This window comes from Dipodomys merriami, unplaced genomic scaffold (genome assembly GCF_024711535.1).
Source record: "Dipodomys merriami isolate MVZ:Mamm:240054 unplaced genomic scaffold, mDipMer1.0.p SCAF_7, whole genome shotgun sequence".
Classification (NCBI taxonomy): Eukaryota; Metazoa; Chordata; class Mammalia; order Rodentia; family Heteromyidae; genus Dipodomys; species Dipodomys merriami.
The window spans coordinates 54527240-54546440 of record NW_027206290.1 but is presented as its reverse complement, the minus strand read 5'-3'; the positions used below and the strand labels follow the sequence as shown (position 1 = coordinate 54546440).

Here is a 19201-nt window from a genome sequence, read left to right as displayed (position 1 = left end):
TAGACAAGTCATAGTCAGATAGTTTCTTCCCTCTGTGATCATATCATCAGCTGTAGTAGCAAGTCCACATTCCTGAGGTATTTCCACTGGCTTTTTCTTGCTCGGATGTTTGACCCAATATTTCTGTGGTTATGTAGATAAGAGAAAAATCTTATCATGACAGATAATAAGATAGTTTCTTAAATGCAACAGTCCAGACTTTCTTGGAGCAAAACACCAATTGGCTATGGTTCTGTCATATGTGCTGGGGAAATGTCCCACAGATGTGGAGCAGATGGGCCTAGATTTAGATACCATCTGCTTTCAGTTGCAATTAACACTGGATCCAGGGGTGGGTTGTATTTTACCATCGAGTTGGCCATCCCCATTGACCACTAGGGAATCCTAAAATCATGTGTTTTTTGGAACATGAAACTTGGGTTGGATTTCTTTGGTTGGGCAACAACCTCTTAGAGACAAAGGAAGAAAAAGAAACCAAGGTTCTTAACCAACCATTCCCTTGTGCCTACTTCTATGGAAGTAACCTCTGTAGAGAGGGAAAAAAATGGGCCAATCTTGTGATCATGGAAAGAAGAGAGTAAGAGTACTTTCCTTGGTTCATTCCTATTAAGTCACATCCCTCTGTGCTTTCCTATTTTATTAAAATAGTAGTGATCCCACCAGCAATTACCTGGAAATTTACTGAATGTTCACAACATTGCTGCTATTAATTCCCCCATTTTATAGACAAGAAAAACCAAAGCCATGATGGTATTTAAATACTTAACCTCATATCACACAGCCAAGGTACAGACTCAGTCTATCTGATTCCAGCTTCTTGACTGTGGTAACCTCACTGCCTCCACTGATTGACTTACACTTGAAAAGAGCAGCAATAATCACCTAGCAAATTTCTTCTCCCCTGTTTTGTAAGGTGCAAAATAAGAAAAAAACTCAAAGATATCGCTGTCTTCTAGACCCTTTATAACCTCAAGGGGTTTCCCTTGTGCATGCCTTTAGAGGGTCTCTTGGGTTCCTATTTGTAAGTTTGCTTCTTGCTTTTTCAGGCTCCTGGGAGAGGGAACTGGAAGGATGATTAAATTTTAACTTTCTGCCTTGCAGTCACAGCTCCTAATGTTGGTGTCAGCATCTACAAGCTGCATCAAGAGTCAGTCTTTCTCATTAATAGGAGAACATCTCACATTTTTCCTCTGACAACAGAGAGGTTTTGAGTATAGCAATCTACTCAAAACATCTTTCTCTTGAGCCCCGATTGCTTTTTTAAGGGTACACTGCAGGCAAACAGATTGCAAGAAGAACAGATTAAGACTACAAGACATTTGTACTGAGGAACCATTTTCCCTGGACCACCCCTCAATTGAAACCAGCCTACATCAGCTAGACAGAAGGAGCCTGTGTGCCCAGCCAAGCTAATTGTCTGACAAAAGAGATTTTGAATCTTCTACTTTAAAAAATCCATAGTAATCATCTGGTAATTATTTTAATGGATTGTCATTGAAGGGTGAAGTTGAAGCTTTGGTATGGCTTAGCTAGCTCTACTAGTTCTTAAGCAGTAAAATAAAAGTCAGACTTTAAATCCCACTTGAGCCTGTTGGCTTTGTTCATTTACACACAACCTCAAACTGGCTCTCTGCCCACAATGATCCAGTGTGTTGACCCTTTACATTCATCACAGGAAGGATCCAGTTAGAAGCCCTGAGATGACTCATTGTAGCCCATCACCACTATGACAAAACCTCCTTATACTCCAGGAGCTCATCCTTTGGGACTGGGTCGGTTCTGCCAGTATGACACAGTAAGGATGCATAGTTAGGTGATGGTCCCTCCTTGAGAAGGTTGTTGTGGCTCCCACGTGCGTTGCCAAAGGTGATTCAGGGTGTGAGTCTACCAGGCATGCACTCATTGCTGTAATTAACTGGAAAGATGATGCCACTTACTTTGAACTTCCAAACAACACAATCTTGATACCACTGAGGGTAAATAACTGATCCCTTTGTACCTGAAGTAAATAACTACCTAAAGTAAGTATAAGAAGCATCTTCTTCTCTTTGCCCCCACCTGCCTATTCCTATCATATACATTTGGTAAGTGATCACCTCATTCCATCCAGCTAAGGTTTTCAAATCTAATAGTATATAGTATTTACCAACATCCAATAAAATGTAGTTTTCCACCTAAATGTTAAATATCAAAACTTTGAATTTATCAACAAGACATTCTCAACTTTAGAAAAGTACAAGAATATGAAAAGCAGTAATAAATACAAAATGATGGGAAATAGTCTTCAGAATATTGACTATATTTGTACCAGTGAAAATGAATTACTAAATGCTTTTAATTTTATATATACTTTCATTAATAGATGATGAGTTTTGCCCCCCATCCTTCATAGAGTCAGTGTTGAAAAATATGTAACGTGTATGGGTATGAAGAGACACCAGATTGCCAGGCTGTCTTAAAGTGCTTGGGTCTCAGGCCTGTTCTGGTTTTGGTTACTCAGCCTTGATTGGCCTGCAGTTCCACTGTTTGATGTTATCTGACTGCCTTGAGTCTCTACCTCCCTTGACCATGTTTGTAGAGACAACGGGGGGGGGGGGGGGGGGGAGGGGGGAAGGGCCCCGCCGGCGGGGGGGCTGGGGGAACAGGAAGGCAAGAATGCGAGTATCTTGGTATCTTTAACCAGCCTGCCATCTTTCAAATGAACCATGTAGTGTAATAGATTTAGTGCTAACTCTAGCAAGAAAATTACTTCCATATCATGTCTTTCCTTGGAAAGGCTCAACTTGGGTTATTAATGAAATCCTTATTAAGAAATTGGTCTTAGCCAGGTGCTGGTGGCTCATGCCTATAATCCTAGCTATTCAGGAAGCTGAGATCTGAGGATCACGGTTCAAAGACAGCCCAGGTAAGGAAAGTCCATGAGACTGTTATCTCCAGTTAACCACCAGAAAAATGGAAGTGATGCTGTGGCTCAAGTGGTAGAGTGCTCACTTTGACCTGAAGAGCTTAGGGACAGCACCCAAGCCCAGAGTTCAAGCACCATGACCAACAAGAAAGAAAGAAAAGAAAGAAGGAAGGAAGGAAGGAAAGAAGGAAGGAAGGAAGGAAGGAAGGAAGGAAGGAAGGAAGGAAGGAAGGAAGGAAGGAAGGAAGGAAGGAATTGGTCTTTTGGCCTTAAAATGACACTCTGTCTTGCAGAGTATCAGGCACTCTAGGCCTGAGGATGCAGAAGTGTTTGAAAGTATCCTAAACCTTTGCACTTTTCATTTTCATGGACTATTGGCCTGAGGAGAGCAATTCGTCAGTGTGAGGTGCTTTTCTGCAGTAAGAAAGTTGATTCCTCTTTCCTAGAATGAGCTAGAAAGGTGATGAAATGAAGAAGTAAATAAGGACTCATATCTTTGTGGATATGTTATGGTTATATCTCAATCCTCATCCTCCCCTTCAAAGGCCCTCTTTTTTTCCCCTGTGCCTCCTCTTCTTTCTCTTCTTCCCCAAGCTTCCTGGTGGTCTTTTCTGCTATATCACTTCTCCATTCTTTATTCTTTTCTTTCTTTCCTGCACTAGAAAATCAGTCTCGAAAGACCTTTTTCAAGTTTCCTGTTCCTATAGTTCCACCTCAACCAACGAAAGACAAGTCAGGAGAGGGGAGGGTGATAGGAGAGAGAATGGGTCTTTCACTTGATCCTACTACCTCCAGGATTTAGAATCAGCTCGGCCTCTTTTCTTCCTTTGTGATTGTCCACCTGTTCAGCAATCCTTCCCCACCCTCACCAAGCTGTAGAAACTCTATTCCCCTCCTTGAGTCAGAGAGAGGTAACTGCTCTCCACCATTTTTGAGATTCTAGGTGTGTGAAGAGTCATTGTTGATTTTCCACACTTTGACTATGCTGCTGGAAACAAGCCCATTGTTAACATGTCTTCAGTTAAAAATAATGTCTTTATTCAAACTTCTTAGAACTGGCTTTTCTTTCCTGCTGGACCTAATCAGGTACCACTAGCTGTTCTCTTCCACTATTCTGAACTTGACACCTTCAAGATGTCCTGTTTAGTTTTTGCAGTATTTCTTATTTGTAGTTACTAGACACACAGGAGTCCCTCTTAGTATGTTCCCTTGGACCAGTAGCATCAGAACCACCTGGTTTGGGGTTGGAAATGTGGCTTCCTGAGTCCCAGCCCACACCTGTGAATTCAATCTTCTAGAAGTGTTTCTAGGGGTATCTTCTGTTTGTGAATTTCCCAGTGACTCTGGTGAATATTAAGTGATATGGTGATATAGTAGCACACATGATCTTTTGTTACAAAATTAGAAGATCTGGCATTGAGTCTTGTCATTTCCTACTTGTGAAGTAGTGATGGCTGTACGTAATACTTCAAAGTCTCTGCTACTCCCAAAGTGTGATATAAAAGATCTTTGATTTCCATTGAGGATGTAGTCCTAAATCTTACCAATACCATTATTACTTGTTGCCCATATTTATAGAGGAAGGGAATTTGAATTCCAACTAGAAGTTAGTGAGAAAAATTGCACAGCAGAATAGATAGCACTAACAGTGATGCATTGTGTGTCTCAATATAGTTAGAAGAGAGGAGGATTTTGAATACATTCAACAAAAAGAACTGATGGAAGTTTAAGATGGTGAATATGCAAAATATCCTGCCTAATCTTTACCCAATGTATATATGAATCAAAAAGACACATTGTGAGTTGGAATGTAGAGCAGTGCTTGCATAGTATATGACAGGTCTGGAGTTCAGTCCCCAGTGAAAGAATAGAAAAAGATAAAAGGTGAACAAATGCAGCAGTTGTACTCACTAGATACTACGTTGAAAATGAATTATACAATTTGTGGGTGGGGATGAAAGGGCGAGAACTGGGAAAGAGCAAGGGAAGGGCAAGACGGTCCAAAAAGAAATGTGCTCATTACCTGACTTACATAGCTTTAACCCCTCTCTATATCACTTTATAAAGCAATCACATTGAAAAACTAAAGCAATCACATTTTATCTCATAAAGAAGCACAAATATTGTCTCAGCCAATAAAATAAAATTAACCAATGGTAAGAGTAGCAATGATGTGTTCTCATTCAGATCAACAAACTGTGCAAAGCTTTCTTTTTTGTTAAGTTTTATATTGTAAAAATTCTGTACAAAGGGGTTACAGTTACATGAGCAAGGTAATGAGTACATTTTTTATCCAGCATTGTTATCTCCTTTGTTTTTCCCCTACATCCCTTCCCTCCCACCTCCTCAGCTACACCCCCACACCCCCTCCGCCTAAATTGTAAAGTTCGTTTTTCACCATAGCTTCTTGTACATCTCATTGTTGCAATGGGTCAATCTGTATCCCTATTTAAATAAAATCTTTCTAAATGTTCCTTGAGTTTAGGGGCTTATGGACCTAGGTTAAAAACTTCCATCTAAAAGTAATCTCCAGGGGCTGGGAAGTTGGCTCAGTGGTAGAGTGCTTACCTTGCATGCATGAGGCCTTGGGTTCCATTCCTTAGCACCACATAAGCAGAGAAAGCCACAAGTGGCACTGTGGATCAAGTGGTAAAGCACTAGCCTTGAGCTGAAGAACTCAGGGACAGCGCCCAGACCCAGAATTCAAGCCCAGGACTGGCAAACATAGATAGATAGATAGATAGATAGATAGATAGATAGATAGATAGATAGATAGATAGATAGATAGATAGATAGATAGATAGATAGATAGATAGATAGATAGATAGATAAGATAGATTAGATAGATAGATAGATGTAATCTCCATGGGGCTGGGAAGGTGGCTTAGTGGTACAGTGCTTGCCTTGTATGCATGAGGCCCTGGGTTCAATTCCTCAGCACCACATAAGCAGTGAAAAGTTGAAAAGTGGTACTGTGGCTCAAGCAGTAGAGTGCTAGGCTTGAGCTGAAGTGCCTAGGGACAGAGCCCAGGCCCAGAGTTCAGGCCCCACGACCAACAAAAATAAATAAATAAAAATTTCAAAAGTAATCCCCACAGAAGAGCAGTTGAAATCTGATACAGGTGTTAGGAGTATATTTACTTCCACTAGAAGATAGACTATCCTCCTTCTGAGTCATAGTGGTCAGAATTCTGACTCAAGGTCACCTTAGTTCAAACCTTGCCTGCACTAGGTTCATGAACTTCCCTGTGCCTCAGATTCCAATGTGAAGCTAAATGACACCTCGCAGATTAGGAGTCAAAATGGGGAGAGGTATACCTGACACACATGGAGCACCCATATCAGCACAGCACCAGCACAGCTGTCTCCAGACCTTCCTTCACTGGTTATCAAGGGGACATGGCAATGATTACCGGGAACTCTGACGGCAGGGAAAAATAAATGACTTCCACAAAGACACAGGAGCCAATAGTTCAGGGAGTGGACAGTGTACACAAGGCACACTGAGAAAGGAAAAGAAATAGAAGCTAAAGAATACAAGGAGGTATCTAAAGGTTCTTTCTTTGCTAAAATACCTTCCCAGAGATAGCCTTCTTTGCAATACCTCCCCTTCTTTGTAAGGTTCTAAAACAATGGCTTCCAGTGTGGTCACCTCCAAGAACACTGAACAGCAGTGGACACAACTGGACATTTATTTATGTGTATGCTGGGAATTGAACCAAAGGCTGTGCTTTCTAGGTAAGTGCTCTGCCACTGAACTATCTCACCTCTGGGTATCATGAAACCCCTTTAGGGTAAAATAATCATAGGATTTGTGCTAATGTCACAGCTTCATTAACGTGCACTTCTTTCATTTAGAGTTTGAGTCCCTATAAGACTGGTACTGACTCCAGAGACCTTGTCAACTGACTTAATGACTGTGGGGTGGAACTCAGGAGGGAGTCCCCTGAACTTTAGAAAGACAGTTATCGATGAGAACGGCACACCTTACATCTTAATTTCTAACTGCATTTCATTCCCACTCCACAATCTTCTTTAATTCATTTCACTCGTATTAATTTGGGTTCTCACAGAAGCAGACCAGAGAAAAGGACTTTCTGAGGCTTTCTGTGCTATCTGTAGAGGAGTAGGAAGTGGGACAGAGACAGGAAGGGTGCAAATGAAAGGCTCGTACACAGTGGGCAGCCCTCTAGGCATGTGGAACTTCATCTGCCAGAGAACTTGGGGGAAGCATAGTTACCCCAGTTGTAGTACCAGGGGGCTGGGCACTGCTCCCTGACTCCTATTGGTCACTCCTATTAGTTGAGGACTCTACAGAGGGTCATTTCCTAACGGCTCTTGACCCTGCTAAAAGATTTGGTGAGAGTCTTCAGAGAAGCAGAGGCAGATTCCCCCACTGGATAATTCATGAATTCTAAATGAATAAAGCCTGAAGAACATGCTAGGCATCAGGTATTGCCCTTTCAGCTTCCCTCCTCCAGTCCTCCTGTTCAGAAAGCTTTCTCTAGGCTGTGAAGCTAAGCTTGGCCCTCTTTGGTAACTAGAGTTGGTGAGTATTTCCAGATGAATGATGTCCACAGAGGTAGCAAAACCCAAGAACAAACATGCATTGATTTCTTCTTTGGTCTCATGGGCTACGATACATAGAGCCTGTAATGAGAAGGAATGCGTTAAAAATAATAATAATAAGTTCCTTTTTCTCAGCCTAATCATATGATCACTTGAAACTGAAACAGAGAAGGAAAAAGATCTCTATTTAAAAAAATATTCAAACCATATTCCCTGAGAGATTTCAAACAATTACCATTCAGACCAGCGTTGTATTCCCTAGGATATGCTTCTCCAGCTATACCTTCATTGAAATTAAAGACAGAGACAGGAGTGCAGATGATGTAGTAAAAAGAAATTATCTGTGAAAACTGCTGACTGTAGATGAACCATAAAACAGCAGGTTAACATGGGGCTGCTCAAATCCATTTGCCCTCACGATTCAGAAGCACTTATGTCTTAACGACATTTCAGCTAGAGCCTGTTCACCTCCATTAAGTCACAGGCCACAAAGATTTCTTGTTACCCTACATATTTTGTATTTTAAGCACTGTCACCAAAGTTCTTCAGTTTTATTTGTCACAATCAACCTTTGAAATTACCTGATGAGAACTATTGGACCATTTATCTTACAACATCCCTATTCAGTTTCCACTTCTATGAAGGCTGCCTCCTTCACTACCCCTGCTCAATAGAATTTCCTCTGTGCCCCATATCTGTGAGGGACTCATGGCTTCAGGCTTATAAACTTCAACTATTGGTGACTAACACAGATAGGGGATTCCTTCTCTTATATAATAAGCACAGGGGGATTTTGAACATTAGTTCAAATGGAGACTGGTGTCCTTGAATACTGGACACTCTTAGTATGTTGGAGTCTATTTCTTAAGCTTTCTGTCTCACTCATGGTCATATAGTAGCTACTGCCTTTCAAATATTAAGTTAAAGTTCAAGGCAGAAAGAAGGATATTAAGTTGGACCTGTGCCTTATTCTCATTGGCCAACTGGTGCCACATGACCATGACTAGTTCCAGGGAGGCTTGTAAAGCTAAAGATAATGTTAATCAGAGCAGCACTGGAGTTGTAGTCACATGGCAAAAGTGAATGGCTATCAAATACAGTGAAAACAGGGGTTATACCATGGGGAAGGAACACTGTATTTGATGTCGTTATAATTTGGGGAGGGGAAGGGAAAAAACAAAATGTTTAAATAGGGATAGGGGTTGACCCATTGTAACACTGAGATGTACAAGACACTAATTTGAAAAACGAACTTTACAATTTAGGCGGTGGGGGGAGGTGTGGGGTGGGGGTGGGTGCTTGATAAGAAATGTATTCATTGCTTTGCTCATGTGACTGTAACCCCTCTGTACAGTATTTTCACAATAAAAAACATTTTTAAAAAGTGAAGGGCTAACGCTCCTCAACGGAAAGAACACTGCTGGAGGAATATCAATACCAAATTTCAAACTCTACTATAAAGCCATAGTAATCAAAACAGCTTGGTATTGGCATAAGAACAGACCTCAGGACCAATGGAATAGAATTGAAAACCCAGAAATGAACCTACAGACCTATAGCCATCTAATCTTTGATAAGGAAGCTAAAACAATAGAATGGAAGAAAGACAGCCTCTTCAGTAAATGGTGCTGGCAAAATTGGTTAACTACATGTAGAAAACTAAAGCTAGATCCTTATATATCACCCTGCACCAGAATCAACTCCAAATGGATCAAAGACCTTGAACTCAAAGCAGACACTCTGAAAACATTACAGGATGGAATAGGAGAAACCCTAGGTCTCCTTGGCTCAGGCCGAAATTTTCTGAATAGAGACCCGGAAGCACAACAAATCAAAGAAAGGTTGGACAAATGGGATTGCATACGGTTGCAGAGCTTCTGCAGGGCAAATGACATAGCTAGCAAGATCAATAGAAAGCCCACCGATTGGGAGAAGATCTTTACTAGCCATACAACGGACAAGGGTCTCATATCTAAAATATACTTGGAACTCAAAAAATTAAACCACCCAACAACAAATCCTCAAAGAAACAACTGCCCAATAAATAAGTGGGCGAAAGACTTAAAGAGAAGCTTCTCTGAAGAAGAAAGAAGGATGGCCAATAGACACATGAAGAAATGTTCAACATCCCTAGCCATAAAAGAAATGCAAATCAAAACAACATTGAGATATCACCTCACTCCAGTTAGAACAGCAAAAATCAAGAACTCTAACAACAACAGATGCTGGAGGGGATGTGGACAGAAAGGAACCTTACTTCATTGTTGGTGGGAATGTAAACTTGTTCAACCACTTTGGAAAGCAGTATGGAGTTTCCTCAAAAGACTTCACATAGATCTCCCCTGTGATCCAGCAATCCCACTTTTGGGCATTTACCCAAATGTTTACAAACAAGACCACACTAAAGTTACCAGCACAACAATGTTTATGGCAGCATTATTTACCATAGCTAAGATATGGAACCAACCCAGATGCCCCTCAGTAGATGAATGGATCAAGAAAATGTGGTATATATACACAATGGAATTCTATGCCTCCATCAGAAAGAATGACATTTCCCCATTTGTTAGGAAATGGAAAAACTTGGAAAAAATTATATTAAGTGAAGTAAGCCAGGCCCAAAGAAGCATAGGTCCGTCCCATGGTTTCCCTTATTTGCAATATCTAGTATAGGTATGAGTCAAGTGGAAAAGGTCAGATAATGTGATGTTAGGAAAATGAACCCTTAAATATGTATTTTAATGTTTTTGTTTCTTTCATGCATGTGTTTCTAACGCATTTATAAGATTATTTCTTTGTTGCTTTGTATGTCCCTCCCCCACAGTGGAACCCCCGCTTTCACTATATTTGATGTCAGTATAACATGTGGAGGAGATGGGGACAAACAAGTCGTTTAAGGATTCAGGTGGACCTGTTGCAACAATTATGAAGTACAAAATGTCATGTCAAAACCAGCTTTACAATGTCGGTGTGGGGGGGGAGGGGGGTATGATTGGGTGGGGGGGAGGGGGGAGGCTGGGAAGGGATGTGAAGGGTAAACAAAGGAGGAGGCTGCAATGCTTGGTAAGAAATGTATGCATTATCCTGCCCATGTAATTGTAGCCCCTCTGTACAGTATGTTCTCAAATAAAATAAAATAAAATTTAAAAAAAAAAGTGAAGGGCTAATGTATAGGTAAAATTGTCTATCTTAGGATCTTCACAGGTGCTTTCCTAGGGGAAGTTACTTACTTTGGATATTCCCAACTGGAAATTAAGTCATTCTTCATTATCCCAGGACAGTGACTTTTTAAGTCTCAGACTTCCCACCAACCAGTGCATCTGGAGTTGGTATCCCCATTATTTTTTAAATGTTTTTGTTCCAGTCTTAGCACTTGAACTCTGGACATTGTCCCTAAGCTTCTTTTGTTCAAGGCTCACACTCTACCACTTGAGCCACTGTACCCCTGGCTTTTTCTGAGTAGTTTATTGGAGGTAAGAGTCTCATGGACTTTCCTGCCTGGGCTGGCTTCAAACCGCAATCTTCAAATCTCAGCCTCCTGATTAACTAGACACCAGTGCCCAGCTGGTGAATGAATAAGTAAGTATATAATTTTTAATCCTAAAGCTGTGACTTCCTTAGAATAGCATTTTTTCTTGGAATTGTGCATACTTTAAGCATATAAATACTATTTCTGCAGATAGGAGAGTCCAAGGTCTAGGCTGACCTGGAAATTCTGTTCTGTTGTCTTGTCTCCTAGGAATTTTTCAAGTCTGCTGTCCTGAAGTTACTCATTTTTGTTGTTTTCATTACAGTTGTTGTTATTTTATCTTGGCTGTATCTGTTACCTGTACATCAAAGATACAGTCAACATATTGCCACAGCAGTGCTATGCAGCACATGGCTTCACAGCCTCCGTGATATATAACAGTAAGCCATTAGTTGGCTTGAACTTGAACTGAGCTTACCCTAGGTTAGAGAATTCACTGAATGTTTCTCACCTGATCTCTTATAACCTTGGCAGGGACAACTTCGGTGACTCAGATCTGCTTCACATGTCTTTTTTTTTTTTTTTTTTTTTTTTTTTTTTTTTTTGCTGACAGGCTAGCTTAGGCATATCCCCATGACATTATTGTTGCAACAATAATCATTATGTGTGAGGTGTGGTGTTCTGCTGTGTTCAAGCTCCTTTGCCCATTCATTACCATGTTCTGCTCACAACAGCCTTGTAAGCTCACTAGAGAGAACACTGATTCGCCTCATGTTGAGGGCTAAATGAGGTGAGAAGAGTCATTCGAAGTCATACAGTTCAGAAGCATCAAGCCAGGACTTGCTGTGAGATCCTGCACCTATCCTGGGCTTCCCCCAAGACTCCAGGCTACATCTCTTTCAGCAGCTATTTGTGCCCAGCCAAAACTACTTAGGCATTTCTTTTGTAAGATTCCAGATATAACATCAGATACTCTGTGAATAGTATACTGGGATCCATTCACCTCATATGAAACATCCTATGCCAGCTGATCAGGGACAGGGTCTTTTGAGAAATATGACACACCAGGCTTCACAAGAACAGATTGCCAAAGTACAGATTCCCACAGGGGGAAAGAGAAGCTCTAGTGGTTATGAAACTTGAAGTAAAACTCCAGAAGAGCCCTTTTCTTTTCTTCTTTTTCTTTTGTCATTTGTGGGGCTGGGGCTTGACCTTAGGGCCTGGACACTGTTCCTGTGCCACTTTGTGCTCAAAGCTATGCTCTACCACTTGAGCTACAGAGCCATTTCTGGGTTTTGAGTGGTTAATTGTAGATAAGAGTCTTACAGACTTTCCTGCCCTGGCTGGCTCCACAGTCCTCAGATCTCAACCTCCTGAGTAGCTAAGATTACAGGGTTGAACCATTGACATCTACCTCAGAAGACCCTTTCTCTAAACCTGCATCACTTGTCATTTCTGGAGAAGATCCTCCATGGTCTCCATCATTTTGGCTGTTGTAGGGCTTGGATTCCAGATTACACTGTAACACCTTTTGGGTACTCAAGGGTTGGGGCCAGTTCAAACATGTTTTTATATTTTTATTAGCATACATCAAGGGATTTTTCTGTGGTGATAATTAAGTGAGATATTCCTTACAAAGTACCAAGTACATGCATGGAGTTTCTCATAACCAACCGTAGCAAATGCAAATCATTATTATCTATGATATGATCATATCCTTCTGAAATACAGAAATAGTCAAATGAATCTGAAAACTGCCTTACTTCAAAAAATAAATAAATACTTCTGCCAGTTGTACTGACAGTGCCATCACTTCCAGTAAGACCTCTGTATCCTATATCCTATACTTGGACTTTGTACCTTTGTTTTGCTCCTTTGTTCTATTTACTTGAGTATTTTTTTTTTGTTTGTGTGTTTCTTTTTCTAATAAGAACCTGTTTTCCAGTGAATAATATGGGAGAGATTTATCGTGGGGGTATGATAACCACAGGGGCAAGCCTGCTCTCAGATGCCAGGGACATCCCTTCCGCCGGCAAGGAGCCCTACTGCCTCGCAGGCCTTTCAGAGAATCTCCAGAGGTGATTTGTCTCACAGGGTGTCTGGTTGATAGCAAGCTTCCCTGCTTCTCCCTGCCTTAGGCATACAAACTAATGTGGCTTTCCATAGCTATCACCCTGAAAAGCACTAAGAGTTCAGTCCATTTCTGCTGTATTTTTACTCATTCCTCATACCAATCCAAGCATTGATATTACAGTGTGTTAGATGGTGCTTCTTGCCTTGAAACAAGATCAATACTTAATATGGGAACATGGTCCGGGTGAGATGGTTTTATGGACTTCTAAGCAGTGCTGGCTGCTTCAGTGAGTTGAATATGTCAGTGATGGACAGCTTATTTAGATCTTGGTTAATCCACAGATGTGCAGTTCTGTGTTTCAATTACTGAATTTGGATGTCCTTTCAAGGATAATGTTAAGACCTGCATATTATTGGATCAGCCAAGTCACATAGCAAAAGAGGGTTTGAATCCATTACAATTTGGATATGATTTTTCTGGCTTATCCACCAGGCTGTAAAATACAGCATTAATTATTTTTAAATTGAAATCTTCTAAAAACAACAAAGGCAAATAATTTTGTACAGATTATTAATATGTCAATCCATAAAAAGTTATTTTTAAAGATTTCTCTGTATGTCCATCTTACCAGATCCTCAGAGGTTAGAGAAGCATAATAGGGTCTTTACACCTACACACCAACTACCTACATAGAAAATCACACAAAAAGACAAGTTCAGAGTGGAAAGATAGAAATTCTATGAATAATAATTTTTCAAAGGAGTCACACCAATGGAGAAACCATTGCTATTACTGTGATGAATGGCTTTACAAACTCTATGTATATATGCATATAGACAGAACACATATGCCTAGAAAATGTAACAAAAGATATACATTACTATTTTTAACACTTTTTACTTAGCAATGTACTATGAATGTATTTTTTATGAAAATGTGGATGTTCCTCAATCCTTTTAATATTGTTACATTGGACAATGAATCATAGTTTATAAAACTCATCCCTATGGTATACTTTATTAACTTCTGATAATTTTACATAGCCAGCAGCTTGGGAATAAATATGTATTTGTGCATTTGTCTGGTGTTTCCCAGAATCGGAAGTGTTAGATTTTACTTTAGAATCTTAGAATCAGGCAGAAAGGACAAATGTTTATGTGTGTGCATGTGTGTGAATGCACACACACACACATACACAGAGGACTAAAAAGGGGACTCAATTAGTTCAATAGTCAACAGTCAAAAACTTGAGACCATTTTATACTTAGGTTGCTACAGAAGGCTTTGTGAAAGACAACTCTTGAGTGACAGAAACTCAACCCAAAACAGCCTAAGTATACAAGGCTCATGAAATTGGAAAGTTTACTTGGTTTCAGATTGAACTGGGTTTGGTGTCACATAATGTTGGTAGGTGTTTGTGTGTGCGTGTGTGTGTGTATGCATGCATGTGTGCAGTATTCTCAGGTGAGTTCTTTTTGTAGGACAACTGGCTCCAACGTCTCTAAACCTGAGAGAAGTGTTTAAATAGGAAAAGAGGCCCTCTCTCATATCTTCTCTATTAATCTCTACATAGCCCCATAATCAGACTTTCTATTCTCCTACCATTGTAAGACAGAATAAATTCTGGTAGCTAACCTGTGTCTTATGATGAGGAGCAGGGGTGAGAGGATCGAGGACTCCATGTTGTGGAGCAGTCCTGTTCTCAACAGGAAAAGATGCGGAGATTCATTGAACCACAACTCAACTCATTGAGGTTGTTGGAAATTGAGCCATTGTAGATGCTTTAGGCTACAAGTAATTGGGAAACTCCAAATCAACATGGCCTCAGCAATGCTTGTAGTATTTGAGAGAGTCCCGAGACAGAGTGGACTCTAGTAATATATGGCAAATGACTCAGTGATCCCATTAAGGACTCAAGTGCTTTCCAACTCAGGGTTAACTTCATCCCAAGTCCAATTTCCTCCAGTATGACTGCCAGTGGCAGCTAGAGCCCAAGTTTCCTGTCCAAAAGTAGCAACATAGGGTGAGGAATGGCTCCCTTTGTCAACACAAACATTGAAAATATGTGGAGGGAATGGGGTTCCCTTAAAAAGGAATGGGAAGGGTTGGGAATGTGGCTTAGTGGTAGAGAGCTTGCCTAGCATCCATGAAGCCCTGGGTTTGATTCCTCAGTACCACATAAACAGAAAAAGGCCAGAAGTGGTGCTATGGTTCATTTGGTAGAGTACTAGCCTTAAGCAAAAGAAGCTCTACCATAGTGCCCAGGTGCTGAGTTCAAGCCTCAGGACTGGCAAAGAAAAAAAAAGTGGGAATTAATGTTGGGTAGTCAGCCAACAAATGATATTTCATTTCTTGTGGAGGAAACATGAGGTTAGATAAGGTGAAGTAATTTCTGTCTAGAAGGTAGACTTCTAGGAGCTAGCCTGCTTATAGGTGACCAAGATGTAGAAACAGGTTTGCAAAGTCAGCCCTGCAGGGATCAGGATAATAAGCAAGCTCAGTTTGGAAATGTTCATCTGTTTATTCTCCTTCATTTCAGACTACCTATGAGGCACCAATCCTGTACCAACTTCTGGAGATATGGCAATAATTATAAGATAAATTCAATGTCCTTATAAATTTCTCATGGGGGAGTTCAACAGATAAATTAACCTAATATAGTATCAATTATAATGAGCGGGGGCAGATGAAAAGGGGTAAGTGGGCTGTTAGGTTGACATTTGAGGGAGAAACTGAGGGGAACACGGAGTTGGTCATTGAAATACTGAGCAGAAGTGTTCAGGAACAGCAAGTTCCAGGGTCCTGAAACAGCCATCCATGGCATGCTATGGAGAAAGAGGATGAGGACAAGAGGCCAATGCCCAGCAGTGAGGTAGAAAGGAAGCTGAGGCCAGTTCCCATCAGGTCTTGCAGGCATTGCAAAGACTTTCTACTTGCTGTGAGTCTGAGGGTACATTCGTGAGAACAAAGCACATCGATGAAGCAGAGGCTGACCAGTCCCTCAGCCCCTCAGCTCTGCCTGACCTTACCTCTTTCTTTTCTCCTCTCTTCTAGGCCATGTACATGTTCTACGCACTGGCCATTGTTTGCGATGACTTCTTCGTCCCCTCCTTGGAAAAGATCTGTGAGGTATGTCCCTTGTATTCCCTGTGTGTCTGGATAAGCCCTGGAATGGGTCCTGTGCTGTGATTGGATTCCAGCCTCCTTGCTAAAATCCTGGTGAGACTTAGATGCCAGACACCTGCATGTGTGAAAGAGGACAATATTAACATAAAAGCTCAGTCTCTTTAGCATTCCATAATATAAACAGATCATCAGACTTTAACCAGCCAGCTTTTCCTGCTGCATTTAGCCATAACTGGTGCTAGAATTGTCCCAAAGTGTCCCCAAGGGACCTGGGGAATACCATAACCTGGGGCCGCTCAATTCCCTTTTGGAAAATGGAGTCATATTTGCATGCACTCCATATATCTCCTTTATACCTTAAATCATCTCTAGATTACATGTAATATCAAATGCTGTACATATGCTGTAAAGATAGCTGCCAAACTATGTTGCTTATGAAATAATAACAAAAATTTTCAATACAAAAATTTGGAGCTGGATGCTGGTGGCTCACACCTATCATCCTAGCTACTAAGGAGGCTGAGATCTGAGGATCACAGTTCAAAGCCAGCCCAGGCAGGAAAGTCTGTGAGACTCTTATCTCCAATAAACCACCAGAAAAACAGAAGTGGCGCTGTGGCTCAAGTGGTAGAGCATTTGCCTTGAGCTGAAGAGCTCAGGGACAGTACCCAAGCCCAGAGTTCAAGCCCCACAACTGACCCCCCCCCAAAAAAAAATTAGGCATGTTTAGTACAGACACAGTTTTATCCAATGTTTATCAGCCATCATTGGTTGAATTTGCAGATTAGAGCCCTCAGGAAGGGCCATCTGCCTTTGTGTTTTGCTTCCCCACTTTCTTTTCCTCTTTTAGATCTTGCCATTTCTTATGTCCTTTTCTTCCTCTATTTTCCCATCCTCCATTTCCTTCTGCTTTCTGTACTGTCTCAAGATAAGAATCCTGTGACACCACACATTTCCCTCAAGACTCCTCTCTGTATATGTTACAGACAAGGTTCATGAGGAAACCCAAAAGGCACTAAGGTAAAAGAACTGGGCACAGAGATCCAGGAAAGTGTCTAGATCATAGATCATCACAGTGAACACTTAGCCAAAGAGCATGTTGAATCTCATTCATCAAAACATATTTTCCCTATCTAAGGACTCTCTCATTCTCTTTCATCTCTACATCTATTCTGAGGCATGTTTTGATTTATCTTCAAGATTTAAATTTATGATTCATTTATTGTTCATTCGGCATCCTAGTTAGCAGAGAACGTGTCTCCCAGACAGAGCTCCCATCTGGATCTCTAGTTTTATTATGTCAATGATCCTCAAACCTTGGACAGCATCTCCTTCCCATCCTCCTCCCTTCAGCATCTGGTTCAGTAGATCTTAGGGAACAAGGAGGAAAATGGCTAGAAGTTACATTTCTAATAAGTTCCCAGGTGATGTCAAGGATTCTTACTTGGAAATCACACTTGGAGAATCACTAACTTAAGCCATTTCTTCTATATTCAAGAAGGTTGTTTTTGTTTGTTTACTGTTTTGGAACTTATAAATAATCACTCCACAATAATATACTGATTTCTGCCCCAGACAGTCCCCCTTTTACATTCATGTCCCATTATTATTTTCATCCTCCCCCTCCTCCTCATCATCATTTTAAGTCAAAATTCCACAAATGAGTAAAAACCTTTGATGTTTGGCTTTTTTTAACTTACCTTACTCCACATGATGAGCTTGAATTGCATCCATTTCCTTACAAACAACATAGCTTCCATTTCTATGGCTGAGTAATACACCATGGTACTAAATATTTATACACACATACACATATACATTATATAGACATCATATTTTCTTTAGCCATTCATTGGTTGGACACCTTGGTTGAGATTCCACAGCTGACTATTGTGAATAGATCTGTAGGAACAGAGAAAACAGAGCCTAGAGACTTTGAGAGAACTTGCTCCAAGATCACCCAACTAGTTAGGGGAAGAATCATGATCTGAACCTGTCAGCCTGAGCTCTACCCTCCATGCTTTCCTGCCCCTCTGCTCCACAGAGATGAGCTTATCCTTGTGCTGTCCCTAACTCTGCCTGCTGACACAATACTGTGGTTCCTTGGGGGGGACAAAAGCCGAGCAAGGGAGAAAGCTCAAAGGGAAATTGTTTTCAGGTTTTGTGAATCATGATTTGGGAAAGAAAGCTACATTATTCAACACATCATAGCTAGGGATAGATTCTTAGTTTCCAATCCTTTAGAGTCATTTACAATAGTGAGGTTGGTGGGAAGCAAGTGAAGGAAAAGGAAGAAAGAAGAGGACCGATGTCATGGTGATCCTGAAAGCACATGCCACGCCCTGGCGTTAACAAAGTCCCTACTCCACACCACCCACTTCACCTGCCCAGACCTCAGTTTGCCCTTTTCCCTGTGTGAAACCCCAACTAAACATAAGGAGGTTTCTTCATGAGACATACAAAGATGTCTAGCACATTGGGAAATCCTCTGTCTAGGGTGAATAGAGGCAAAGGCGGCAGGGGGAGGGAGAAAGGGAAGAAGGAAGGGAGGGCATCGAAGAAAAACCAACAAAAGCTCACCAAGGGTGAAACCACAGCATTCGTTCCTGGGGCATAAGCAGAAGCTTATGGACCAAAGATGAAGTCAGATGGGAAGAGCAAGAAAGCTCTGAAGCCATGATAAAGTCTCCAGGGCAGCAGTAGGTCTTTCCAAGCAGTAAATATTAAGCTAGGCTCTGCTTAGGCCCAGCTCTGTGCCAAAGGCTGTGGAGGAAACCAAAATACAGTATTGTTCTTTCCATTTAAGGATTGGCAGGTTCTAGAATGATATCATTGGCTCTCTATGTGGTAAGTCTTGTATCTGAGCATTCAACCTTAGATTGGAAGTATTTTTTTTTAAGTTCCACCTGAACTAAATATGTACATACTTCTTTCTTGTCATTATTTGCTGCCAGTATAGCAATTATTTACATAGGAAGTAATCTAGAGATGATTTACATATAAAAGATTTATAGGTTATATGTACACACTACAAACATCTTCAGAGCTTAGTATCCTT

General features: G+C 40.9%; 1 protein-coding gene across 3 annotated transcripts in view; it reads left to right on the top strand.

Moving 5' to 3' along the window:
* Positions 1–19201, top strand: part of Slc24a3 (solute carrier family 24 member 3) — a 735644-nt gene that overhangs the window by 600824 nt on the left and 115619 nt on the right. For all 3 annotated transcript variants that reach the window (XM_070006676.1, XM_070006675.1, XM_070006677.1), the window contains one exon: positions 16072–16146. In XM_070006676.1, coding sequence (XP_069862777.1) covers positions 16072–16146 — 75 coding nt within the window. The remainder of the gene's footprint in view (positions 1–16071; positions 16147–19201) is intronic.